Source organism: Taeniopygia guttata, chromosome 20 (assembly GCF_048771995.1).
Source record: "Taeniopygia guttata chromosome 20, bTaeGut7.mat, whole genome shotgun sequence".
In the NCBI taxonomy this organism is placed as follows: domain Eukaryota; kingdom Metazoa; phylum Chordata; class Aves; order Passeriformes; family Estrildidae; genus Taeniopygia; species Taeniopygia guttata.
In genome coordinates this window covers 6,367,252-6,394,620 of record NC_133045.1, presented here as the reverse complement: position 1 = coordinate 6,394,620, position 27,369 = coordinate 6,367,252, and the positions used below count along the sequence as shown (strand labels likewise).

Genomic DNA, 27,369 nt, shown 5'->3' with positions numbered 1-27,369 from the left:
TTCTGTTTTGTGAGGTCTGTTTGTATTTAATTATCAAATAGCAAAGTATTTACATCAACGTTAGAGTTTCAAAGCATCTCCACCCCCCCACCACCCAAAAAGCTGGACCTTTTCAGGTTTTTTCCAAAGTTGTATTATTATCCAAAAAAAAAAAAAACCAACAAAAAAAGCTAAATATTTTACTTAGACCCCGAAAAAGGTGAGAGGAAGTGAGGGAAGCTGGGGAGAGAGACACAGATCCACACGTTCTCTGCATAGTCAGTTGGAGATCTTACAAAAGACTGTGTAAAAAATGGTAACAGCAGAGGAGAATGACTTGTAGGGCTTTATCGACCCCAAGAAGCCAAAGAGCATCCTTAGGTGGGGATCCCCTCTGGAGTTTATTGGCTTAAAAAGTAAATTGGCAGACGATGATGGAGGGGAAGCTCTGCATTCCCAGGCCTCCAGTGCTGCACAGAAACACGGATGGACACACGGACACGTGGACACACAGCCCCCTGGAGCAGGGCTTCTCTGGGATTGCCTTATTGCCCTGTGCCCTGCAGTGTCCCCAGCACATCTCCTTCACCAGGTGATGCTCCCAGGGTGGTCCTTGCAGCTGCTCCTTCTGGGAAGAGCCAGAGGCTGCATCGCCTCCCTGTCCTGCTGCACCCCAGGCCCTGCACGTGCCAGCCAGCCAAAGGCCAAACCTCACCACGTGTGCTTGCCTTCTCTCTTCCCAGCTCCCAGACCAAATCTGGCTTCCACATGTTACAGCTGTAAATGGTTTCTCCCAGGGATAGGGATTTGTATAATTCAGGCAGAGCTATGGCACAAGCCACCCCTTGGAACAGCTACCACGGGACAAGGTATCTGTGGCAGCTGCCCATCCCAAAAGGCTGCAAATATGGGAAGACCCAGAACACTGAGGTCTGGGGAGTCCCTGCCCAAATGCAGAAATGCCAACACAGCAAACCTGCTAGGAAAGGAAGGGGGGGAGAAAAGGCTCCAACTCCCAAAATAATTTTTTAAAAAATCCATTAAACCAGCTGCTGCTCTTCAAGCTAGTATGTTCTCTCCATACTGCTGAAGAGCCTGTTCAAACTGATTTTAAAAGTTTTACTATTAAAAAAGGAGCCACCAAACAACCAACCATGTACTTGGTTTATAAATAAGTGGCTGGGTCAAACCACACCAGGGCACTGTGGGAGTGAGCGAGTGAGAGGCAGTGGCTTGCCTGGATCCTGCTCTGGTGGAGATCTGGGGTGGGGGTTTTGGCCACCTCCTGCCCATGCCTGGCTCCCACCCAGCTTTTGTAGGACACCAGCACCATGGCAGGGGCTGGTGAGGGGTGGGTTGGGTCTGCTGCCTGCAAGGAGGCTGTGCCAGAGGCAAACACCATCCTAAAGGTGATAGGGAGGCACAGAAAGCCTGAGGACCGAGAGGGGGACACAGCCACTGGCTCCCATCTCCAAGTCCTTCCCTCCAGCACCCCCTGCCCCACAGCATCCCCAAAGCCCCCAACCCTCTGTGCTCCAGGAGAGCATCCAAAGAGCCCCCAGGTCTCTGGGAGTATCAGATCCCAAAAAACAAGGGTCTCTGGGACCCAGGAGGTGAAGGAGTGAAGCTTTGTGAACCACCATGGTGAAGAGTTTCCAGCAGCCACAGGAGAGGGAAAACTGACACATGCAATGGAGTCAAGGTGTGGGACGGTGCAGAGACCACTCAAGGGTTATGTACAAGCAGGTGCTGGGTGGGAGAGGGCAGGGGATGAGCGCTGGGATCAGCCCCAGGGGATGTGTGTGGGACAAAGCTGGGCAGGAATAGCCACCCACAGCTGAGACATGGCTGAGGCCTCTGGGAGAGAGCAGAGGGGAGATGAGGATGCAAATGTGGCACAGCACTTCCAGAGAGGGGATGTGGCTGGGGATGCTCCATGGGGAGTGCTGCCTGGAAGCTGAGACACAACAGGTAGAGGGAAGGCATCTAAAAACATACCAGGTGGACAAAACCATCTGTGAAAGTCAAGTACTTCCTCCAAAACATTTCCACACCCAGAACACTACATGGGCCATGCACCCAAGCACCACAGCGGACCTGGATTTGGTGGCAGGGCCAGCCCAGGGGACTCTGCTGGGAAAGCTGGTGGCAGAGCTGGGGAGGGTAGCTGGGAGGTACTTCCCAAGGGTCTGGCTGGAAGACCTGGAGCATGTGGTGGGACAAAGCACAGCAGGGTGAGGGCTCTGCTGGTATCCCCAGTCCTGCTCCCCAGAGAGGCAAGATGTGTCCCTCGGAGGAACAGACATAGCTGGAAGATTTGATTGTGTGCTTGGGTGCTCCGATGGGACAGTGTTGGTCACCAGAGCCTGGAGCTGTCGCATTTCAGAGTCCCAGAACCCACCACCCGTTAAGGTCATGGTGAGGCCAGAGGGACCACCAGAGTTCTGCTGTCATGCCATGCCACCACCACCACCCTGGAACATCACCCCATTCAAGCCAGCCTGGAACTGAGACATCCCTGTGGCAAAACATCTCTACCAGCACCCTCGGGAGAGCTGGAGCCAAGAGGGAGATGGTGGGGAGGGTGAAGGGGGAGGGAAATTTGTGCTGATTTAGAAAGGGGTTGCAGGAGACTGGGACCGTGTGTCTGAGGTGAGGTGATGCTGTCCCTCAAATCCTCCTGGCTCACCCCAGAGCTGTGTGGGGGGAAAAGTCTCCCAAAACCCAAGTCTCTTGGCAGGAGATGCTCTGCTTGCCCTCCTGAGCTGGCTCTGTTGGTGCCCACAGGCTCCTCTCGCCAGCGCTGCTTCGTTAAACATGGGCCAGAAGTCTTAATGAGCGATGGGCCAACCCAGGGGCTCCCCTGGCTGCATCTGGAGATAGAGCCCTGTCCTGCTGCGGGGCTGCTCCACAAACACAGCCCCTCGGTGGGGAGGCCAACCCTCGGCGCCCCGTGGTGAGGACAGCAGTGTCCCTGGTGCCAGGAGGAGCCCCCGTCTATAGGTTCTCTCCAGGCTGGTACTGGGGCTCTGTCGAGGTGAAGTAGTCCTCCAGGAAAGCCTGCAGGTACTCGAAGGTGGGTCTCTCCTCAGGGTCCTTCCGCCAGCACTGGCACATGAGGTCGTGCAGGGACTCGGGGCACTCGGGCGGGCAGGGCATGCGGTACCCCCGCTCCACCTGGTCCAGCACCTCCCGGTTCACCATCCCTGCATGACAGGGCATTGATCAGAGCCAGTCCTGCACCGTGCCTGTCCCAGAGGGGACACCAAGCTGTTGTGCCAGGACCCGCCTTAGGGGCGATCCCAGTGACCCAGGGAGAGAGGGACCCCTGGCCTAGCAGCATTGTCCCTGTCACCTTGCTCAGGGACTAGAGAGGGACAGGGTGGCTGGGTTGCTGCATCCTGGCCAATATCTGCTCACCCCAGTGGGGCAGGATCCAACCTGGGACGAGGCAGCTCAGGGGCAAGCACTGGGCATGGACAGCTGGTGTTGGGCACACAGTGGGGACAGGGCCTCTGCCAGCAAGTGCCAGCCCTCACCTGGGTATGGCACTCTGCCCTTGGTGGTCAGCTCAGTCAAGAGGATGCCGAAGGACCAGACGTCTGACTTGATGGTAAACCTGCCGTACAGAGCTGCTTCAGGGGCCGTCCACTTGATGGGGAACTTTGCACCTGGACGGAGAGTCAGGGTGAGGAGGTGCCTCCATGGCCCCCGTGCAGCCAGAGCCACGTGCTGGCTCCAGGCACACCCCAGCGAGGGACAGTGGCCACCGCTCCAGTGCCAGCAGCCCTGGCACGCACCTTGCCGAGCCGTGTACTCGTTGTCCTCGATGAGTCGTGCCAAGCCAAAATCAGCCACTTTGCACACCAGGTTCTCCCCCACCAGGATGTTGGCTGCCCGTAGGTCCCGGTGCACATAGTTCATCCTCTCCACATAGGCCATGCCGGATGCGATCTGTGGGGACCAGCACGTGGGGCACTGTGGCTGACAGGATGGCACCAGGGTCCCCAGGGAGAGCCTGGCACTACTAAAGGGAACAGGCCTGCAGTGGGACCCAGCTGAGGTGTGGGAAACACCGGCTGCTCAAGAAATGCCATGCAGACTTGGGTTTGCTGGCCAGGGAGAGCTGTCAGCAACAGGAATGGGCAAAATGATGGTCCCAGAGAGCAACCCCGCTCTGGGCTGAGCCCCAAGTGGCACCCACCCAAGCGAGGCTGCAGAGCACCCCACTGCCTGAGCAGTGACCGCCACCACAGCCCAGCGAGGGGCTCAGGCAGCCAGTGCCCCCACAAGGAATGAGGGAGGCCAGGGTGTGCAAACCCACCTGAGCAGCCATGTCCACGAGCTGGGGCAGCCGCAGGTACTTGCCCATCTCACCCTTCAGGAAGTCCAGGAGGCTCCCTGTGAGGAAGACCACGGTGAGAGCAATCTGGAGGAGCAGGGCCCCTCAGCTGCCCCCTCGGTGTCCCTCCCGTGCTCACCCTTGCTCATGTACTCGGTGACGATGTAAATGGGCTCCTCTGACACCACAGCGTAGAGCTGCACCAGCTTCTCGTGTCGGAGCTTCTTCATGACCTGGGCTTCCTGCAGGAAGGCCTCTGGGGACATGGTGCCAGGCTTCAGTGTCTTGATGGCCACCCGGGTGGTGCCATTCCAGGTCCCTGTGGCACAGGACACGCTGCTCAGGACACACATATGGGGCAGGGGGCTGTGTCCCTCCCCTGCTCCCCCACCCCACCACCGGCTCCAGGCTTCTGCCAATGGCGGGGGACAGGATGCAGGCGGTGACACAGAGGGGACAGCAGGGTGGGAATGGTCCTTACCCATCCACACCTCTCCGAAGCAGCCCTGTCCCAGCTTGACCTCCAGCCGCAGCGATTCCCGGGGGATTTCCCAGGCATCCTTGGCAAGGCCTTGGGTCTGGGGCTTGGACGTGGGGCAGATGTTGGTGAGACGGTGGCACAGGCCGTCAGCATGTTCTGGCACGGGAAGGGACAACAGCAGGGTGACACATGGGTACTTATGCATGTGATGTCTTTACCCCACATCTATCCTGTAAACACCCTGGGGACCCATACCCAAACCCTCACCTCTGCCCTGAACCCCAGCTTTTCACCAGAGTCCCACACAGCTGCTTTGGTGTCCCCCAGTGCAGCACCCGCCCTGCAGCGAGGACAGGGACGGCACCCGGGGTGCCACCCAGACCCCAAGGGGACCCACATGGCTACCCACTGGAGTAGTAGGCCACCAGCTGCTGCAGGCTGTTGAACTGGGTGCGGGAGGTGATGTAGAAGCCGCCACTGTCCAGCTTGCGGATCTTGTAGTGCTTCACGTTGAGCCCCTTGGCGTTGTCGAAGTCGGACACGGACAGGCAGTAGGCACCTGTGGGCAGGACAGAGGGGCTGCAGATGGGCCACGGATGGGTACTCCCCATGGGGTCCCACCGTGGGTGGGCATGGAGGAGGCAGGATTGGGCATGGAGGTGCTGCCTTCACCCAAAAGCACAGGATGGGGAGCAGCAGCTCCTGGCTGCACCAGCTGGCACCAGGTGCCAGGGAGGAACAGCACACATCCCCCAGCTGCAGCCATGCCACACCATCACGGCCTCCAGCTGTGCCAGCAGCCATCCTATGGGATGTGCTGACACAGGGAGAGGAGCCAGGCTGGGGGGAGCTGCTGGCCAACAACTCCTCAGAGAGGAGCTCAGGGGCTGGTGGGCCCAGTTCCCTCCTGCACAAGTCTGACCACAGGCATCGCTTTAGGAGCCTGGCTCTGCTCTGCCCACATGAGAACAATGTGGTGTGGCTGGGGCCACAGATAGCAGAGGGCAAGACTTATGCTGCTGCTTGAAGAAGCTGCTTCCATCAGAATAAAACAAATAGTGATAAGTTCAAGGCATAAAACCAGAAAGGAACATCAAGGAGCTTTTCCCAAAGGTACACTTGGAGCCAAATGAAACCAGGTAAGAAACATCCTCAGGCAGTCAAACCTCATAGATCACAACTCTCACTTTCAGTTGAAAGGACTAAAGTTCATCATTCCCTCAGCCTGGCTGCCCAGGAAGCATGTGTTCAAGATTTTGTCACTAGACAGGGACCAGGGAAAACAAAAAAACCATCTAGTTGGGGGTGTACAAAAACCCAGCCAGATAAACCACCACCAACAACAAAAAAATAAAACAGGAAAAGAGACCATCCTGCCTGGTGGTCTTGCCAGAGTTGGTGAGACCCCTGGCTTCCACCCTGCCATGAGCTGAAGCACCTCTGAGAAGGTGCTCGCTGGGTGGGCAGTGGTGGGAGAGAAGTGGCCACATCCCTGCAGCCCACGAGCTCAGAGGTGGAACAGTGCCTTTGGTACAGGCACGTCACTGCTGATGTGACAGCCACGTCAGCACTGGCTCCCTGGAGACCAGCGCCAGCAGGAGACACTGAGGGGACTCAGGGTACCCCCACACCCCCAGAGAGGGTCTCCTCCAGGCCAGCACCCCCCCAGCCCTGCTCACCTTTTGTGGTCTCGCTCTCCCGGACCAGGAAGGTCCCTCGGGGGTTTTCGGGGTTGAGCAGCAGCCGCTCGGACTCCCGGCGAGTGATCTTCCCAAAATACCACCTGCGGGACAAAGGCAGTGGCTCAGCCCCTGGCACTACCCCCCCCACTGCCTGCCCAAGCAGGGGGCTCAGGCCTGGCCCACCCACTGCAGCTTTGGGAGACCAGGGGCTGTGTCTGGGCTTGGGCACCTCGGTGTGTGCCGTGTCCCCATACAGCCTGGGCTGGGCATTGCCTCCCTGCCAGAGGGGTTGGAACCTTCCTGCCACACCTTAAGCTAGACCAGGTTACCCAAAGCCCCCTCCAAACTGGCCTTGAACACTACCAGAGATGGTGCAGCCACACTGGGCAACCTGTGCCAGTGTCTCACCATCCATTGGGTAAAGAATTTTTTCCTAACATCTAATCTAAATCTCTCTTTTAGTTGAAAAACATTCCCCCTTGTCCTTTCCCAGGCCTCTCTGCCTGTGTAAAACATCTCTTTTTTAGAATCCCCTTTAAGTTCTGGAAGGCTGCAATGAGGTCTCCCTGGAGCCTTCTCTTCTCCAGGCTCTCCATAAAAACCAGAGCAAAAGCATCCACAGCCCTGCTATGCCACCACTCACCCCTCCACCACGCAAGCACGCCGCAGCACTGCACTTATGGCCTTAAAGAAAGGCTGGTTTGCACATTCACAGGGGAAAGCTAACAAAAAGGAAGATCCCAGAGGGCTTGGAGGCTTCTCCCAGGACTGGGGCAGGGGTGGAGGGGGAGTGCTCGGGGTGTGTTTGCTATCACTTGTCTATAAACTGTCTAAAAGATGGCAATTACTCTTCAGCCTGGATGGAGTCTGAGGGCGCGACATAGTTACTGGGGATGTAGCCCGTCTGTCCTGTAGTGAGGGAATGAGCCAGCCACCAGTCACCTTCCCTGCAAGAGAACCAAAACACACTCAGTGTGAAGCCAGGAGCCCCCCGGCCAGCCCCTCACCCGCCCACAGGCACCAGGGGAGGATGAGCCAGCACAGAGCCCCACTGGGAAAAGGTGCAGCCCCACAGCCCCCAGCCCCACAGCCAGAGGCCAGCCAGGAGAGCTCCTGCTGCCAGCCCCACCTGTGGCTCTGTTTGGGTGAGCTCTCGCTCCTGGAGCCATCCATCCACATATTTAAACCTGAATCAGGCAGGGCAGACAGCAAGCCAAAATAACTTTAAAGCCACCTGAATAGGAAGGGTATCTGGCTGGAGGCTGGGGGGCACTGGGGGTCCTGGCAGCAGGGAGCAGCAGGCAAGGGGAGGGACAGGAAACGCGACAGAACGATGGCAGCAATTGAAAAAGGAACCGCGAAAACCCAAGGGAGTTAGTTAAACACAGGCTGCAGGAAAGCAGCAGGACGGGGCTGAGGTTTGGGCAGGGGCTGAGCCCTGCCCATCCGTGGTGTCCAGCCTGGATCCAGCAGGATCTGTCCAGCCCGGGTGTCCCATTCCCAGCCCCTGCAAGGCTCCAGCCTGACCCTGAGCCTCCTGCTGCCCCAGTGAGGGCTGTGCCTGCACAGCCACCAGGGAGGCTCCTTGTCCCTAAAAACCTGTGGCTGAGCCAGCACCCAGCCCTCCTGGCCCGGGCACAGTGGCCCCAGGCAGTCCCCAGGAACTGCCCTCCTTCCCAACGCTCCTGCTCCGGATGGGGCTGCAAAGGACAACAAACAGAGAAGAACAAGAGGACGGCAGGAGGTGCCTTCCCCTTCCTGTGGACAGCAGGGCTTTTCCTCCCACCACCTGCATCTTCTTGCCCATCAAAGACAGCCACTGAATTCATCCTGACCACAAGGGAGACGAGGCTACGGGAAAAGTGCAGATTCGTGGGAACAGCCCCGTAAGGATACAAGAACTTGGCAGGACAACCTCCACAAACAAGCTACAGAAAAACACCAATAACCTCAGTCACCACTACAAGGATCACCAGACCACATCCAGACCCATCCCTGACCCTGCAGACGTGTAAACCTCCATCCTTGCTTCAGACTCACCAGCTGCTTGCGCCTCCTGCTTTTCCCAGCTAAACCAGTGATGCTTCAAAGCACTGGGATAACCCAGACATGCCCCCAGCTCCCGGTGATGGTGTCACTTGGTGGAGACGGAGGGGACCTTCCAGGCATCTTTTCCTACTCACAGAGCTGAGCTTTCCCCTGGAACAGCCTCACAGCAGCCCTGGATGGCATTTTAGTTTCTTCCAGCCCCAGCACATCTGGTGGCAGGCAGGTTGTGCTCCTCAGCCAGGGCTGTTACCCCAGTCACCTTTACTGAGGTGGCTCTGAATGGGACAGGAGGCTGGTTGGGCTCCTTTCCCACAGGACCATAGTAAACATCTGCTTGAAAAATGCCCAGCTTTTGACCTGTGGCTTTATTCCGGCTTGGGCTGCAAGGCTACAAGCTGGGAATTCAGCAAAACAAACTATTCCAAAAATGTCTCAGTGGGGAAAAAAAATAACAATCAGCAGCAGCAAAACAAAGCATTTCAACAATTCCCTGCACAATCTTACCCAAAATATCCCACCACATCCCAGCTGGCTGCCTGCTGGCTGGGAGGAGACTTCTTCCCACTGGAAATGGTAGCACAAGAGTCCTTTTGCACTGGGTGGATTGGGAGGATGACCCAGAGCAGGGAGATGAGCATTGTGGAGGCTTCTCATCTCATCCTGAGCAACCCCAGCCCCGTCAGAGCAGCCAAAACCTGCTGCCACCCTGCAAAGCCACCCTGGCCATGGGCTCCTGCTGTGCCCAGCACCCGCCAGCCCTTCCTGGACTGAGCCCAAGTCCCCTCCCTGCAGCTCCAGGGCACTGACAGTCCTGCCAGGGAGACCAGAGGAAGGGGACATCACAATCTGTCTGTTGCTGTCCCCGAAGTGCAGCAGCCCGAGCTGTTCTCAGACAGTGTGAGCATCTCCAGGAGGTCATGGAGAAGAGTGATTCACCCCTGAGCACTGCACAAACTGCCCAACTTCCTCCACCACCTCTCTCCCTGTGGACATCTCACCCACACAGGCACTGGGAAGGTTGGCAGCTACATCCTGCACCCTCCACCAAAGGACTGCATCACCCAAAAAAGCCCTTTTGCTCCTCAGGATGCTGCAGAGCCCATCACAGACAGAGCCTTCCCTCTGACTGAGCCTTTGGCAAATAGTAGTAGAGGGGGAAAAAAGTGTGTGGAAACCCCAGAATTGATAAAAGGTGAAAAGAAAAACCCCTCACATATGGACCTGATCTGGACCTCCACAGGCAGAGCTCACTTTGCAACATCCAGAAAGCAGAATTCAAGCATGGAGCTCACACACTGCTGAGACTGAAAGTAAGAAGCACCAAAACTCCCAAATCAGGCTTTTCCTGCAACGTTGAAACGCTGCACATGCCAGACTTCATAAATGAAACAAGCCACCATTAATAAACAGCACTGGAACAATGAGAACAAGGATCAGATTAAAAACATGTTTGTGCCACACTGCCCAAGCACTGCAGGAGAAATCTCACTCCTGGGATGTTCCCTTGTCTTTCCAGCCTTTGATTTTGCTGTTTTGGGTGCCCAGGTTGGAAGGCAGCAGTGGAAGGGGAGTAGGAGCTGCAGACCCTCGGGACCCTGTGGCAGCTCCATAGCTGGGGACACTGGGGACATTGGCTCTGCCAGCAGAGCTCTGGACTGTGTGTGCCCCTGTCAGGACAGACCACACATGGGGTTAATACAGGAGCATTTTTAGGAGACTCTTCCAGCTGGCCATGCTGCCCTGCACGAGATGGATGTGCTGTGGTGACCAGGATGGGGACCCAACCAGGGGGTCACAGCCCTGGGGAAATACTTGAATCGCCAGAGCCACTCATGAAATATAAAAGTAAAATTAAAAAATGCAAAATAAAAATGCAAAGGGCAGGGGGGAGGAAAGCCAACTGGAAAGAAGAGTGCAGAGGGGAGCCACACATGGACAAGGAAAGGGGATGGGCTCAGAGCTCCCAGGTGCAGACACAGCCCTGGATGGAACATTTCCCCAGCATGGGAAGGGACTCCCTGCTCTGTTCTGGTCATTTAAAGAGGACAAATGCAACCAACCACAAACCCATCTGGAAACCATCTCCTCCCAGCCCTGCTCCATCCAACCTGCCCTCAAGTGGGCAGCAGATAGGCTTTCATTATGTAGGTTATTTATAATGACAGTAAGAATGTGCAATACACACCTGACATCCACTTTTCTCCTAAACGACAGCATGGAGGGAGAGAAAGAAGAGTCAAGAGAGAAGCTGAGACCACAGACAGTGTACAAGCACAGGGAAAAGCACCATGAAGCTGAGGGATGTGTCCAGGCTAACAAGGGGGAGCTGAGCACTGGTGGGGATGGGACTGGTGGGGATGTGGCCCTGACCAGCAGCAGGGTCAGGAGGATGAGGAAGCAGACAAATGACTGCTGTCAGTGTCAGTGTCCTTGGACAAGTCACTGTGTCCGTGTGCATTTTGGCACATCCCTCTGAGCACCCATCCCTGGGACTGCTGGTCCTGCCAGGCTGGGCTGGGGGCCCCACAGGAGGGACAGAGGTGACAGCTCACCAGGTGGGCTTGGCTGCAGGGACACTCACGTGTTGTTGACGATTTGCAGGCGCTCTCCCTTCTTGAAGGACAAGTCTGTTTCCGTGCGGGACTCGTAGTCGTAGAGGGCTACGAAGGTGGTGACTCCCCCTGCGATAAAGAGCACTCAGGAGGGGCACAGCCACAGGAACACTGCCCTCCCACCATCCTGGTAACACAGATCTACTCCTCCCCAAGCCCAGAGTCCCTCAAAAACCCGAGACCCCAAGCAGCCAGACACAAACCCCCCCAGAGCAGCCCGAGACCCTCCCCACCCTGCAGCCCCACGGACCAGCCAGTGCCCCGGCACGCTGCGGCGAGGTGACGGTGTCAGAGGTGTTGAAGCCCCCAAAGAGCTTGGACTCAGCAGCCATGGTCCCGAAGGAGCGGCTGGGGGTGCGGTGGGCGTCGGGGGCAGCTGCCTTGCTGGGTGTCTGCGAGGCTGGGTACCCCCCATGGTGGGTGTTCTCAGCGGGCTCCAGGCTGCGCCGGCGCTGGCTGGGGTCTTTGGGCTTGCTCTTGCTGCTCCCCATGGTCCCGGGCTGCAGGACACACAGAGGGCTTCTATTATTATTATTATTATTATTGCTATTATTATTGTAATTATTATTGTTTATAATAAGACGTTGTTTCCCAGGGCTCGAGTGACAGATGCCTGCCCACCAGGAAACGAAACAACCTCTGGAATCTGTTCAAGCAGCAGCTGCTGGGCAGTCTGGCCATCCTGCCCTTGCCCTGGGATATCATTGCCCCTCATTCACATGGAGACACCTCCTGTGCAGCCACAGCAGCCAGTGAAACTGCCAGGACACGCTTTGGGAGCAGAGGGAAGCACTCTGAGCCGTGGGAGTGCAGAGCAAAGATGCTGAGCATGGAACCTGGACATGCTGAGACTGTGGCAGCTCTGGGGCCAAGCACCTGCCATAGCTCAGTCCCCACGTGTTTCCTCTTACACACGAGTTTCTACCAGGATGGGGGATTCAAGTACTGAAGATGGACCTTTGAAGTCCAAAACATGCAGTCAACAGGATGAAAGTTTAAATCAGGAGCAGTTTCAGGCAGTTTGCAGCTGAGGACCAAGGGATCTCGCCTTTATATATAGTCAAATAGTTTATATATAGCCTTCCTTTCCACTCAAGACCACGCTCTATAAATACCTTCAAGGTAATGACATAAATGAAGGCAGGGAATTATTTGCAATCTCCAAAGATGGCAGGATACTCAGCAGTGTCCTGAAGCTATGGAAGGAAATATTTAGGCTAGATCACGCATGGCAGGAGGGAAAAGGGAGGTGGAGACAACAGGGAGGAGAGTATCTCTGATAAGAAAACAAGCAGGGAAGCAGCAGAGGAGGCAGCTGCTGCCCACAGGGTGCAGACCTGAATGCAGCATCCGTGAGGCTTTGGGAGGGCTCAGCCTCATCCAGCAGAGGGTTTTTCTAGCTCAGCTTGGGAGAGAAGCTCTGGCTGAGCCCCCCAGAGCCATGGGCAGCCCCAGCAGCCTGCACAGCCCCAATGTCACTGGGGCAAAGCCCTTGGCTCTTGCTCAGGGGAAGCTTAGGGGTGCCAGGCAGAAGCTGCTCCCTGTCTCCCTCAGCTCCCCTCCCACAGCAAGGGCTTTGACTGATGATCAGGGCTTATTTCCCAAAAGACACAATTTCCATCTACTGCTTTCAGCTTCCACACTGCACAGAGCACCAGCAGTGTCCTTGTGTGACCCATGCCGGCAGGCTCAGATCCTGCCATGGTCTAGGAAATGTAATAAACTGATTTTTTTTTTTTCTTTTGTGCTGGGTATGACTCCAGCAGCCACTCCAGTGGGCAGCAGAGCTGTCCTTCCTCCTGTGGGTGCAGGTGATGAGGAGGGACCATGCCTCTATCTGCCACATTACTTAGTCCACCCATATCTGTGCCAGGCTTTGCGGGGTCTCAAAGCAAATAAGGGTCAAATAAAAGCTTTGGACTTGCAAATGGTCACTTCTGGCAATCCAGAGGCAGATCCTGCAGCCAAGGGGAAGGAGTCTGTCCCATAAATAAATGCACTTTAAAAGTTTGTTGCAGCAGGGGAGAGCTAGACCTGAGGAGTGATGACAAGGAGCCCCCACCTCCCTGTCCCCAGCCAGCCCCTTGCTCACCTCTGCCTGGGGCTCCAGCACTCCAGTGGCAGTGCAGGAAGAAAAGTGGGAGCATGGCAGGGCTGTGACCGTGTGGCTTGTGACTCCCCATGGGACCATGAGCAAGAGTAGAGCTGCTCAGAGTTTCCCCTGGAAGCAGCACTTCCCCAGGCAGGAAAACACCCCAGCCAGGGTGGTGGATTTAGCAGCACTCTGGGGACACAAGTGTCCCCCAGGCACATTTTCTGGGCTTGGGTCAGAAAATTATTTATCAGTGCGCTGAGGAATTCAAGGAATAAAATAGTAAATATGCCAGAGATTAGCCAGAAGCAGAGCACAGAGAGGGGACAGGGGATCCCCCAGGCAACTCCCTAAAACAGGGGGGTGCTCACCTTCATACCTGAGAGCCTGTGGGCACAGGATGTGCAACTTCCAGGCATGTCCTGGCCAGGAACACCATGAACTGTGAGTTCATCCCTCCTCATGCAGCAGTTTGGGCAGGGAGAGCTCCCACCCTGCCCTGGGGTGCTGACCCTCCCTGGCAAGGGCTTTACTGGACGTGCTGGTCACTGGGACACGATGCTCTGACAGGGCCCAATCCAGCTGTCAGGGCTTGGCTGCAGGAGCCAAAGACAGAGGAGGAGGAGGAGGAGGAGGCAGGAGCCCACAGCTCTCTGGGGAAGGGGCTGCAGAGCCCCACTCCCAGCTCTCCTGTTGCATCTGAATACCTACACACACTGCCTGAAATCTGGCCAGGACAAAATGCAGGCTGGCAACCCCAAACTGTGCCCAGGGGCACTGGCAGCCTCACACCATCCCCATCAGAGTCCCAGGTAACTCAGCCAGCACGACCTTGTGGCTTTAGCCCTGTGGCTCTCCACCTGTCCCCAGGGAGGAGAGGGGCCTGAGAAAGCCCTTGCAGCTCCCACATCCCCTTGGCAGCTGGAAAGGAAAGGGTGCAGACTCCGCTGGGAGAAAGCAGGGTTGTGCAAGAGCCTGGCAAAGGAGTGATTAATGACAGCAGGAATGTGCTGTGCACTCAGGTCCTCGGGAGGCACCAGGGAGAGACCCCCTGCCTCTGGCACAGTCGCCAATGAACCCTTCCCCCCTGGAGTCAAAGCACAGAGGAGGAAGTGTGGTGGCTCCCAGCACACCCCAGCAACATCACTGGGAGCTGTGGGACAGCAGCCAGACTGCAAAAAATACCCATTGCCAGGAGCTATGCTGTGTATCTGTCTAATAAATTTATGTCTAATAAATACAGCATTTCCACATGCAGCAGGCTGCAGAGATGCTCGGCACCACCAGCATCCAAGCCGGGCAGCCTGGCTGATGCCCGGTGGGATTTTGCCCTGCTGCGGTGCTTTTCACAGCTGGCAATGCCTCGCCTTCCAGCAGGGCTGCCCCTCTCGCCCTCCCAAGCCTTGTGCAGAGGGCTGGAGCCCGGCCAGCGCTCCCTGTGCTGGCAGGCGGCGGGCGGGCAGCTCTCCTGCGGCGGGGATTAGCAGCCCGGGCACGTCGCAGCCTGCAGGAGCTCCGGGGGCAGCGCCGGGGCACGGCTCGGAGCAGCCCCGGCCCGACGTGCGAGGCTCGGGGAGATGCGCCTCCTGCATCCCGCGCCTGCCCCGGGATGCTCCAGGGCCAGCCCGGCCGCGGCTGGCAGCCCCCAGAAGGGAAAGCCGCCACTCCCCGCTGCCCACAGCCCTTCTTACCGCTGCCTTCGGCTGCAGCCTGGCCGCGGGGTGCGGAGGTGCTGCCGGCGAGCTCAGCCCAGCTCCCGCTGCAGCCTGCGGGGAGAGGGAGCGGCAGCACCGCGGCAGCCCCTGCGCCCCGACACCCTCTCTCCCCACGCCACGGTTCAGTGCCCAGGGCTGCCTTCATCCTCCTCCTCCTCCTCTTCCTCCTCCTCGCCATGTGAAGAGGGGATGATTCCCTGCCCCGCTTCACCAGCCCCACTGGCGATGGCAGAGCAGGTGGCTGCAGCCGCCCCAAGCCGCGTCCCAGAGTGGAAGGGGAGCACAGTCACCCCCAGCCCAGCAAGGGATTTTTCAGGGGAAAAGCAAAGCCAGCTCCTCCAGACACACCAGCATTCCCAGCCCTGCTGCTCCATCTCCGGACAGCCACGACCTGCGGCAGGCAGGGTCGGCCACCAAGCAGAGACCTGTCCCCCGGGAGGAGTCACCTGCTCCAGGAGCGGAGACAAACGCTACTGCACAAACTGAGCACGAGGTATGGGAGCAACTGTGCTGCTCAAGCCCTGACTCATCCAGAAAAGCATATTTTAGCTACATTTTTTCAAAAAGGACGGTTTTCTGTCACAAGTGTCAGTGATGGGGGCACCCTAGTGAGGAACAACAGCTCGAGGCAGAGCTTCAGGTGGAAAGCAGAGCAGGACATGGCCCTGCAAAGCCAGGCCAGCCCCTCACCTGGCTTTGCCACCCTTTCCCAGCCCCAGATCCTACAGGAACTGCTCCCTCTTCTTCTACAGAATGTAAATTATCCCTCCAACCTGCTCTGCTCACCCAGCGCTGGGGAAAGGCTTCAGCCATTCCTGAGGGGCTCCTGCTCCTGCACAGATGGGATTCAGACCCTGCTTCAAGGCCCCAAGCAGTATCCCACCATGCTCCTGTCCCAGCTGGAGCCCAGGTTTCACACCTCATCCAAGGGCAACATCCCGGGTTTCACACCTCATATAAGGGGAATATCCCAGTGTCTGCATGCAGGGGCCGTGCCCCCACCACAGGTTTGTTTTCATGGCCTCCTCTTCCCCCTGCTAATAAGTTTTGTCACTATTTTTAGTGCATTTGATTAGGATAATGAGTGGGAGCTGACTGACAGCCCTTTAAGACGTTGAATGGTTTGTAATTTGTACTTGACAAATACTGGCTGGTAATGATTGCACAGCAGGATGCAGGGGGGAAGCTGCAGCCCCAACTCCAGGCTGCAGCACATACAAATAAAGCTGTGTTGGGTACACACGTGGTGCCTGTGTCCCTGCCACCCAGGCACACTGTGACATGGGCCACAACAATGATTAGACCAAAAAGAGCCAAAAATGCCACAAGAAAAATCCAAATATGCCTCAGCCTGGGCTCAGCCATGTGCCTGAGCAGCGGGGTGCCAGGTGTGCTGATGGGGAAGGGCATGTCCCTGGGTGGATGGACACACCAGCAACCTCACACTCACTGATTTGACTGTTTGGTGGCTGCAGGTGGCTGCTGTGGCAGCAGCCTGGCACTCCCTGGCACATCTGGCACAACCTGGCACAGCCCTGCTGCTTGCTTGGCAGTGGGGCTGCCATCCTCAGCAGCACATCACTGGCATGGCCATGGCCAGGCTCAGACAATGGCCACACTGCCATCCCCATGGATCTCCGTGAGCTGCTGGCTCTGCTTTTGGGGTCTTCCAGCCTCCATTCCCCCCAGACACAGGGGAGGGTGCCAGGGCTGAGCTCAGCCGTGCAACTTGCCCGGGGCAGAGGCCGCAGCAAGGAGAGGCCAAGCCAGTCCTACCCTCTCCAAAAGCAATTAAAAATGAAGCACACTCGGCTGCACACCTCAGCTCGGATCAGATCACGGAACGCCAGGCAGCGGCATCCCCGTCCTGCCCTGCCGGCGCTGGAAATGCCACCTGCACTGCCCAGCACCCCCGCGCCCCCAACACCCACGCTCCGGGCTGCCTCCCCCCAAAAATCAGCTGGCAAGTTGGGTGGCAGGAAAAGGCTCCATCCACTGCCCTACCTCCCCGAGGAGAGATGCCCTGGACAGGGGAACGGCAGCTGCCCGGCGAGTCCCGCTCCGCCGCTTTGCCGCGCCCGGACCGCTCAAGGATGCAATGGCGTGGGACGGGCAGGCTGGCACCGAGGGGAAGCGATCTTATCGCTCTGCAAAGACACCAACAAAAGACACGGATTGGGAGCAGACAAAACACAGCAGAGGCAGAAACCTTGGGAAATGCCGCGACAAGCCGGGGCCCAACACCAGACACGGAGCTTTGGGGAGGGAAACATCTCCGGCAGTAAAGGGACTGTCCTTGGAGCTGCTCCAGAGCCGGGGGTGCTGAGTGGCACTGCCGGCAGCAGGATGGGGGTGCTGGGGAGACCAGCGAGGGGCTGGGAGCACCAGCACCCACCCACCGATGGAGGGAGAAGAGCTGAACCGCGCTCTCCGCTCGCACAGCCCCGGTGAGATTAATCACGGCCACTGTCTCGCACCAGACTGAAAAATGAAGCGTGCGGGACGGCGGGCGAGACAAAGCAGCCCATGGCACCCAGGGGACAGGGAGAGGCACAGAGCAGCGGTCCCAAACACAGCCAGCCTCTCCATCCCCTGGGCACAGCACCAGCCCCTCCCAGCAGGGCCAGGGCCAGCCGGGCAGAGCCGTGCGGGATCAATGGAAGCTGCCTGCAAGGGGGGCATTAAACCAGAGCTCTCGGGCTGGAGCAGTCAAAGGGCACTTTGCCAACCCCTGTCCCCCTGCTGGGGTGGCACGAAGTGGCAGCAGTGCTGCCCAGAGAGCCGGGTCAGTCCTGTGGGTGAAGTCCCAGCCTGGTCATTGCTGCCACAGCCTCAGCGAGGTGGTCTTTTAATCATCTTAAGGTGCCACCCTGCCCCCTTCCCTACTTTGCCCTCTGCTCCCTCCCCGTATTTTAGCAGGACACACAGCCCCGGATACGCTCGCAGAGCAGCTTCCCCCTCTGTCCCAGAGGATGCTCCCGGTTTTGCCCTTTCCCACGGCCAGCACCACAGCTGGGGGCCAGCGAGCAGCAACACAGCCCCGGTGCTGTGGGGACAGCCTCGCTGCCCTGGCTCAGCCCACCGTCCCTCTGCCACCCATACACAGCCACTGTGTCCAGCCAGTGACAATTCTGTCCCCTGCCCATGCCACCAGGCTTTGCTCAGTGCAGGACAGGGAACACAGGCTCGTCTCTCCCAGGCTGGGACCAGCGATGAGTCCCAGGAGCTGTGAAAAGGGGGAGCTGCTGCCCCAGCCCCACAGGTGGGGTGTGATGCTGCAGACCCTGTCCCTGCCCGGCTGACGCAGTGAGGACACGTCTGGCTTGTACCTGCAGCCCTTCTCCTCCACAAGGACACTCATTTCTCAGCTGCACTGATTCCTGAAACAGGAGGAACAATGCAGGGATGCTCACTTCATCTCTCAGCTCCAACCAGGAGCAGCCACAGGCAGGTGTCCCCAGTCCTTCACTCAGCTGAAGGCATCTGAGCCAAGCAGTCCAGCCTTCCCCTGGCTCCCCCCAGCTGGTGGAGAGCTCTTCCAGATGAAAGAATGGCTGGAGTAGGGAATGCAGTGCAGCTGCTGTGTGGGGGCCCAGCTACACACTCCCCACAGATATAAGTCCCAACTCCTCCTCTCTGACCCTGTCAACTCCCTTCAAAATTAAGACCATCTTAATTAAAGCTCCACAGCCCAAGACAGCAGAGGCCAGTGCATCATGAAAGGGGAAAGGATAATTAGACCAAGCAACCAAATTCACTCCCCCTAAGCATGGGGGAGAGTCACAGTTAGGAGTGATGCAAAACACCTCCAAAAAGACATGTCAAAACAGGGAGCAAAACAGACCCTGAGAAGCACACAAGCGCATTCTGGATGTTCATGTGGCCAAGAAACTGGGAAACTCCAAGCATGCACACTGGGAGCATGCAGGGAGCTTGAGCTCTCCCAGCCATCACAGGGTCAGCCCCTCCACAGGCAGATTTTGGCTTGCTGGGGCGATGGGCAGTGGCTCTGCCAACATCAGTGAGCACAGAGAGCTGCAGGCTGTGCCCCCCCTACCCCCACAGCACCCCAAACCCAGGCAAGGGCAGGGGCATCCTGACACTGGGCACCCCCAAGCACCATCCTGCATAAGGCTGGCAGGAGAAAGCCACAAGCCTTATCTCCCTGAAACAGTGCAAGCAGCTGGATGCAGGAAGAGGAAAGTGCTGCAAGTTGTGCTTGCTGGTGCTGAGCTAAGCACTCAGTTTTATGCCTTTTCTGCACTCAGAGATGTGAAAAGGGGAGGTGGCCATTGCCACACCTTGTCACATCCCTGTCACTGCACTGCAGCAGGCCTGGGGACCGACAGGACCACGTCCTGGATCTGTCAGCGTTTGGGTGCATCCTTTCTGCACTGTAAGGGCATCCAACATCACAGAAGGGAAAACAAAGCTTTCTCACCCTGAGGTGGTCCAGCACAGGAACAGGGGCCAGAGGGGTGGTGGGATCCCCAGCAGGAGATGCTCAAAGCTGGCTGGGTGCTGTGCAGCCTGACAGTGCTCCGGGTCAGAGCAGGGATGCCTCCCAGCACCTCCCAGCCTGATGCAAGCCTGCACTTCCAGCATTCCCATCAGGACACCAGCCAAAGCCAAGAATTGCCCAACCAGCTCCAGCAAATGCTTTCCAAGGCACACAAAGCCCTTGGCCTGCATTAACCTGAGCTGGCTTCTCCCAGGCAGGTGATGAGGACACCGCTCTCCTCCTGCCAAGTCCAGGAGAAGGAAACTGAAAGAAAATGCTTCCAAGGGCAGGAGTGCCCATGGGGCTGGGAAGAGACAATCCTGGGCAGGGAAACTCTGATGTTGAGCTGGAATGGCACCAGGAGCTGGAGCTCTTGGCCACCAGGACTGCCTGGAGCCATGGGACAATGCTTCCCCAAAACAGCCCTGTGGCTCTGCACTCCTCAAAATGTGCTCTTTTAACATTGGCCCCTGGCCATGCTGGCACCTCTGAGCTCCCACTGCCAGCCACTTAATTCTCCAGCTTCCAGTGGCCCATCACAGCCCTGCTGTTCCCATCCTCCTCCAGGCAAAGAACCAGGACAAGGGACTGGCCCCACTGGAGGGGGTGATAGAGACCTGGTGACCCAAGCTGGCCCTTGGAGGAGAAGGGGTGATTTCTGTTCCCCATTTCTGCAGCACCTCTCCCAGCACAGGCAGCCTCAGGCTCCAGGAAATGTGGTTTCCTTCTGCTTTCTGGAAGTGAACATCAAGCCTGGGTGCTCTGGGGGACGGCTGTGGCAGCACCCAGCCCACTGTGCCCTGCCTGGCTGCTGGGGAAGGGGCACTGGCAGCAGGAGGCTGCTGTGCCTCACAGGTGTCTCAGATCCGGACAAAACATGGTGCCACCTGCGTCTGCCATGGCTGCAGGGCTGACACACCCATCCTGACCCGAGACAGCAGTGCAGGCAGGCGGCAAATCTCCAGGGCAGGGGGAGGAAGGGGACAAGGAACGCAGGAGGCAGAAAAGCTCCACATCTGAGCAAGTTACAACCACCCCTGGCCATGCTGGCGTCACTGCTAAAACATTTCCACTTTCAGAGAAACCAGCCCATCCAGTCCAGCCAGGCAAGGAGCTCCAAGGGCTCCATTGGCCCTCCAGGACCAGAGCCACAGCCCCATCAGCCCTGCTGAGGGGTCCTGTAGGACCCCCATGGCAGGAAACCTCCCACAGAACACGAACTGAAACACTGATGGGGAAAAAAGGGAAAATGTGGGGAGGGTATGTGGGTATGGGCACCTTGACACAAACCATGGAGCTGGGAATTGCCCTCTCCCAGCTGGAGCCACAGGGACTTGGCAGGACACATGCTGGGGTTCACTGCAACAGGAGGGGATGAAGGACAAGCCAAGCAGAGGCCAAGGCTCTTCTGTCACAGATTTCAAACACTTCCCACTTTGCAGACCCCCAAACATTTGCAAATAACTAAGCAGAATCCCACAGAGCAAATTTATGCTGATCATTTTCCTGGGTTACTTTGGGACTTTGGGGCTTATGCCCAGCACAAGCCTCCCACTCTGGGGAACCGTGGGGCCACCAGCCCTCATGTACACATGCTATGTGTGGCTGGATGATCAGGGTCAGCCTCCAGCAATGCACACTCAGCTCCTTCTTGCACCTCCGTGGGCACGGTTGTGACTGGGAGCAGGTCCCACACGAGTGATCACAGCAGGGACTGTGGCTCTGGCCTTGGAACAATGAGGACATCACTGGCAACAGAGCCCTGAGAGATGCTGGTCCCCACTGCCACTCCCATCTGCACCACCAAAACAAAGCATCGCTCAGGATGCGTCAGAGGAAGCAGCCAGGGAGGGTCCTGAGGGGCAGACGGAGATCAGCCAGCCCCAAGAAGCTTTTCCAAGCCCAAAATGCTGTGTTGGATTGCCAGCTGCTCACACCAGAGAGGATCCAGCTGGGAGGTGCAGCCCCTGATGGTGCTCACTATCAACAACCTGAGCAGATGAAAAACAAAGAAAAATGCTGAGCTGGTGTCTTTTATCCCTGTCGATCCTGGAGCTCTGCACACCTCTGGCACTGCTCACTGCAGCTGTGGTGGGGAGCAGAGATGAACTATGGGCAAGGTGGGTGTGACCAGTGACATGTGGACCTTGCACCCTCCCACGGCATCTCTCCAGCCCTCGCTCATCCTGCAGGGACAGGATGAAGGGATGCAGGGACAAAGGGATGCAGGGCGTCTCCTCTGCTTCCCATCACCTGTGGCTCACAGAGCCTCCAGCACAGCCCTCCTGGACCACACACAAGAGCTGTGCATATCCCCAAATCACCCAGAGGGCTCAGGTGAGTGTGCACACACACGTGCACACCCCCTGCACACCCGTACCTGTGCAGGCAGCCAGGTGGGCAGGCAGCTGCCCTCCTTGCCCAGCCCACCTTGTGCTGGTCCCAGCAGCCTGAGCCTTCCCACCCCACACCCTTCCCAACTCAACTGCTCATGGCCTTGGAGCACGGAACTCATCCTGGTCACAGTGACTTTTGCAGCTGCATCTGCATCCTTCCTGATCCCATGTCACCCTCCCTGCTCGCTGGAAGCTCCCTCCTGCTGTTCCAAGGATTCCCAATCCCTTTCCCAGCACAGCAGGGCCCCACCAGCACTTGCCCCATGGGCAGGGGAAGGAAAGGGCCCGTCTGAGCAGGGAGTGTCTCCAAGAGCCTTTTGGTGTCGTTTTTTCTGCATAAGTCAGCAAGCACATGCTTCAACCCGGGAACTTCAGAAGCCCAGGGAGAGCACTGCCTGACCCCGCTGCTGCTGGCACTGGCTGCAGCTGCAGCTGAGGATGAGGAAGGTGCTTGTGCCTCATGGAGATCAGATTCTACCTGCCCTGCCTAAGGGGAGGCTTTATCCATCGTGTGTGCATGGGGTAGGGCTGGGAGAAGGGGAAACTAAGGCACACACTGTGTAAAACCTCACCAATCCCAACGACAGCTTCTCCTCAGGTGCTCCTGGGGGAAACTGAGGAATGCAGTGGGAAAGCAAAGTGGAGAAGTGAAACCCAGACACAGCGCTATGCCTCCAACCCCAAATTACTGCAAAAGGGTGCCCCAAGGTGAGGTATTTTTAGGATCAATTTAGCACTGACCTGACCCTCTCATGCTGCCCCCAAAGTGGTGCTTGGCATGGGAGGAGGACACATTGCTCAGGACAGGATGGCCTTGTTAACCTCTCCCATGGTGGAGGGAGCAATGCAGCAATGGCTTTTACCCTCATTGCCCAGGTTTTTGGGGGCCAAGGTTGCCAAGCCCAGTCAGGAAGGATGGGAGCAGCTGCACTGGGTGGAAGCTATTGCACAGCATGCAGTCAGGTTTCCATCCATCCATCCATCCATCCATCCATCCATCCATCCATCCATCCTCAGCACAGGGGGCTCAGGCCCAGCTGAAACCTCACAGTCACAGGAGTGAGACCACAACAGGTCAAGCATGGGCTGGGAAACTCAGGGGCAGCCTCTGGGTCTTGCAGCACAGGGAAAGAACCACAGCAGAGCCCAAGTCACACATGTCCCTGCATCACATGTCCCCCTGGGCTGCAGACCCCAAAGCCATCCCAGTGCCCTCCTGCATGGGGCCCACAGCTGTGAGGTGAGAGCAAGCTTCCTATGCATGGGCCCCATTTCTTATTTTTGTTACTTAAAACACCCAGGCAGTTCTGTTCTCCACATTTCTCCCGACAAACCCACCAATCCCACATGCCAGCCTATGGATATTTCAGATGCTGCATCTCTACTGAGACCATGTAGAGTTGGGCAGATTTAAGGGCTGAGTTAAAACCAATGACCCGTCCTGCCCTGCCCAGCGGCTGATGCCCCTGGCAGCCTGGCCAGCCCCCAGCCCCAGCAAACCCCTCCCTGCTCCCAGGGAGAGCAGCCAGCAGATCCATAGCCTGCAGGGAAGTCAGCGCAACACACAGATTTGCAGGTCCTGCTTCCTGGCCCGGGTTCAAACCACATTTGTTCCTGAAATCTGTTTCAGGGTTTTCTTTGCAAAGCGCGTGTGCAGAGCCATGTGCACGGCACTGGTTCCCAACACAGCCAGTGCCAAGGTCACTGTGCCAACCTGAGCTGGGGACCTCCTAAGCACACTCTGGGCAAGTCTGGAACCAGATGATCAGGGGAACTGGAACTAGATGAGCTTTAAGGTCCCTTACAACCCAAACCATGCCACGATTCTGTGATGTACTGGGCTATCTCCCAGTTTGTTGCCCATTTAAGCGAAGAGGAACCAAAGGCTTTAAAACAGCCCCGTGACACACGGCGTGTTTTTTGCTGATGGGTGGAAACTTCAGCAAGACACGAGCCCTGGGGAGCTGGACTGCACCACCCACAGCTACAGGCAGTCGGGAAGAGGAGCTTGGACTGGAAACAGTGACACCCCACTGCGCTCCTGTCCCAGGGACAGCGATGCACGGATGGTTATTTCCATCTAGAGGTCCGAGCTGCTCTCCAGGCACGGGATTTGAGGGCTCCCCTGTGCAGGGAGGTGCAGGGGTGTGCTGCTGCCTGCCAAGGCCGTTTCCGATGGGATGCCTGCTGGACACATCTCTGGCGGGCTTTGGGGCGAGATGCGGAGCGCTGCGGAAGTGAGCTCAGATGGGAAATTGTTCCAAGAGATAAAGAAACAAGTTGGAAACCGAGCTGCAAAATAGACAGCACAGGAAACAATAGCACTTCAGATAGGCTTTCCAATTTCCCACAGCCGTGCCAGGAGTCCAGTGCTTTGTCCCAGGGATGCCCTGCTTAGACATGCTGGGAGGAGGTGCAAGCTGCTTGCTTGCTCCTACCTCTTCTCTTTCAAGATCTTACAGGCATTTGCTGGTTGTTTAAATGAGAGGCTGGGGACCAAGTCCTTCAGGTCTCATTAGATAAGAGTTTAGCTCTGTGATGACTTCAAAGGCCAGGCAGGATCCCACACCAGTTACAGGGAGAGGCAGATGGGATTTTGAAGACGTGGGAGTCCCATGGTCCATCCCCTGCTTGCCTCAGTGAGTCCAGTGAAATGATGCTGCTTTGCAGGAGCTGCCCGTGCTGCTAAAGGCCATCCCTGTCTCAGGATCACTGATGTCCCCTCCATGCCACCAAGGCAGAAAAGGACCCTCTTGTCTTTGCAGCAGAGCCACCACACTGGTTGGTCACCGCAGCGTTCTCCTCGTCTCATCCCCTGCTCCCCAGCCAGGGTTGGGATGGTCCTTTCTGCCTCCCCATGGAACCTCCCTGATTTTCCATCACTCTGGCACAAAGTCATTAAAGGGCAGAGCTATCATTAGGGCATCTCCATCACACAGGGAGCACTGCAAGGCCACTAACGATCGAGACAGGGAACATTGGACTTCCCTTTGCTGCTGCTGCTGCGTAGCCCATAAATAACCCTGTCTTGGGCTGTTTTGGTGAAGCCAGGAGGTGTTTAGAGGTGCCCCTGCCCTGCTGCTCCCAGGTCAAGGCTTGGAAGTGAGAATTGACCCTCGTCTCCTAAGCAAAGGTGTTCCTTCCTGATATATCAGCATTAACTGGCTAATGATTACAGAGACACAGCACACAAGCCTCGGCTCAGACACTGAGTGCCACGGTTTTGCTCTGGGTGGATCTGGAGCCAGCTAAAGCTGATGGCTTAGCACAGGTAAGCCAGGATCAAACTCTACGGCAAAGGTGTCAGGAGCAGCCCAACAGTAAAAATGACAGAAGGGATATTTCTTTAAAGTGCAAGATTGCTGATGTCATCCTCCATATCCCTTTCCTCACACCTTCCTGAGCAGCCCTGTGACTGCCTGACCAACACCTGCTGCACGGGGGGCCTGGGCCCACGTTGAGCCTCTGGGTTCTGAGGGGCATCTCCAAGTCTAGCAGGGACAAAAGGATTCCCATCACTAATGGCTGGATCTTGGGAAGGTTTGTCACGACTCGGTTCTTGCACTGGTCATGCTGGCAGTGGGTATCTCCTTGGCTGAGAGGAGAGCAACAAAGACCCCCAGCACCTCCTCCTCTGAGAGCACCAGATGGGCAGGAGAAAGAAAAATCAAGTCTTTTGTTACTGCCTTCATGCAGTTTCATAGAGCACTGCTGGATATGTTCTGTCCTGTCCCTGTCCCTGTCCCTGCTGCACAGGCAGGAGCTCACCTCAGGGAACCCTGTGCTCTGCACCCTCCACTGCCCCCAGCTCCTAATGCCCCTCCTAATGTCTTGTGGGACACCTGGCTGCATGTCACATCATGTCCCTTCCACTGGGTCACTTCTGGGGAGCCAGAGGATGGGCCGTGGCACACACAGGGCAGCACAACCTGCTCCCTGCCACCTACAACCCTTACAGCTGCTCAGCATCTCTGGGACTGGGACCAGGACCACAGTCACCTCCTGGCACCAAGTCCAGGGCTGAGCCCTGGCACACCACAGCAGCCACTGGGGTGAGGAAATGCCAGAGGAGAGTGCACTGTGCAGGGCACAGGGAGGCGGAGCAGATCCCCACTCAGTGCAGCAGGTCTCACACGAGGCTGCACTGCTCCCTGACATGATGCCCAACACCAGAGAGGACCATGTCAGGATCAGTGCCACAAGATGCCAGCCCCCTACCACGCCTGTTCCCGTGCACACAGCCCTGTGCAGCAGCTCCATCCCTGCAGGTTGCCTCCTGTGTCCATCCCAAGTGGCCCCAGGATGCAGCACAGCCTCTCTGGGCAGTGAGCAGGATAAAACCTCATCCTGACCCCAGGGTGGCTCAGGGCAAAACCCACGGTGCTCTTCCATGGCACTGGGGGCTGTGACAGTGGGAACACGCCACTGCCACCACTTGCAGCCACGCTTGGGGGCTGGATCGCCCAGGCTGCAACGGGGAACGTCCCGACTGGATGAAGTCTTAAATCGGAGACACCAGGGCCCTGCAGCCCCCCAGCAACTGAGCCAGGCGGGCACAGAGAGGGGCACAGCGAGGGGCACGACTTGCCAGGTCCACCAGGGCTGGACACCGGCCCCAGAATCACCGGTGAACAAACACAACAAGGGAAGCGGATCACGAGACATCAAAGCAGGGGGGCGATGAATATTTCATGTCCTGGCCTACATACAGCCCGGCTGTCCCCGCCCTGCGCTCCCGGGGGTCCCCCACAGCCCCCGAGCACAACAAAGGGGAGTTGCGGGCAGGCGGGGCCGCCCCGCAGGACCCCCGCGTCCCCAGCTCTGCCCCGCCAGGCAGTGACACCCCAGCCGGACCCACGGCCGCCCCACCAGACCATGTGCATCCCGCCGGACCCACAGCCGCCCCACTGACACCCGGCGCCAGCCCGCCAGCATCCTTGCGGCGATCCGCAGGAGCGTATCCCACGCTGCCGGACCCACAGCTGCCCCACGGCAGCCTGGGCACGCTCGGCCGGACCCATCGCCTCCTTGCCGAAGTGCCAGCATCCCCGATCGGACCCACAACCAGCCCCGCCGACCCGCCGGACTCCTCTGCGGGCATCCCATTGCGGGCATCCCCCCGCCGCCCCGCTGGTCCCCACTGCGGACATGCACGGCCAGACCCCGGACATTCCCCCGCCGGACCCCGCTGCCGGACCGCGGGACCCCCGCGGGGTCCCCCCGCCGCCGCTCACCTCCGCCTGGCCGCGGACGGGGCCGCCCCCGCCGCTCTCCTCCAGCGCTCGGCCCCGGCTTTGTCTCCGCGCCGGGGGCGCGGCCGCCGCCCCCCGCCGCCCCCCGCCGCTCCCCGCCGCCGCCGCCGCCGCGCTCGGTGCCCGCACCGCCCCGCACCGGGCCGGGCTCAGCGCCGCGCCGCCGGCAGCAGCATCGCGCAGCGCCGCGGCCCCGGCGCGCTGCTGCCTCGCCCGCCCCCGCTCACCCCGTCTGCGGGGCGGGGGGGAGCACCGCGGGGAGGGGAAA

General features: G+C 58.0%; 1 protein-coding gene across 4 annotated transcripts; it reads right to left on the bottom strand.

The window, feature by feature from the left end:
- SRC (SRC proto-oncogene, non-receptor tyrosine kinase) lies at nucleotides 1-27,369 on the bottom strand. Of its 4 annotated transcripts, XM_030288448.4 has the most exons (14): nucleotides 27,084-27,369; nucleotides 16,957-17,099; nucleotides 11,396-11,645; nucleotides 11,115-11,214; nucleotides 10,719-10,736; nucleotides 7,333-7,431; nucleotides 6,482-6,585; nucleotides 5,212-5,361; nucleotides 4,803-4,958; nucleotides 4,461-4,640; nucleotides 4,304-4,380; nucleotides 3,780-3,933; nucleotides 3,519-3,650; nucleotides 1-3,185 (listed from the first exon to the last, which is right to left on the bottom strand). In XM_030288448.4, the coding sequence occupies exons 3-14, from the start codon at nucleotides 11,634-11,636 to the stop codon at nucleotides 2,977-2,979; spliced, it is 1,620 nt and encodes a 539-aa protein (XP_030144308.1). In that variant the 5' UTR covers nucleotides 11,637-11,645; nucleotides 16,957-17,099; nucleotides 27,084-27,369; the 3' UTR covers nucleotides 1-2,976. The 4 variants fall into 4 exon arrangements, with proteins under 4 accessions (XP_030144308.1, XP_030144310.1, XP_030144307.1 ...); XM_030288450.4 differs by lacking the exon at nucleotides 10,719-10,736 and having other exon boundaries at nucleotides 27,084-27,368; XM_030288447.4 differs by lacking the exon at nucleotides 16,957-17,099 and having other exon boundaries at nucleotides 27,084-27,359.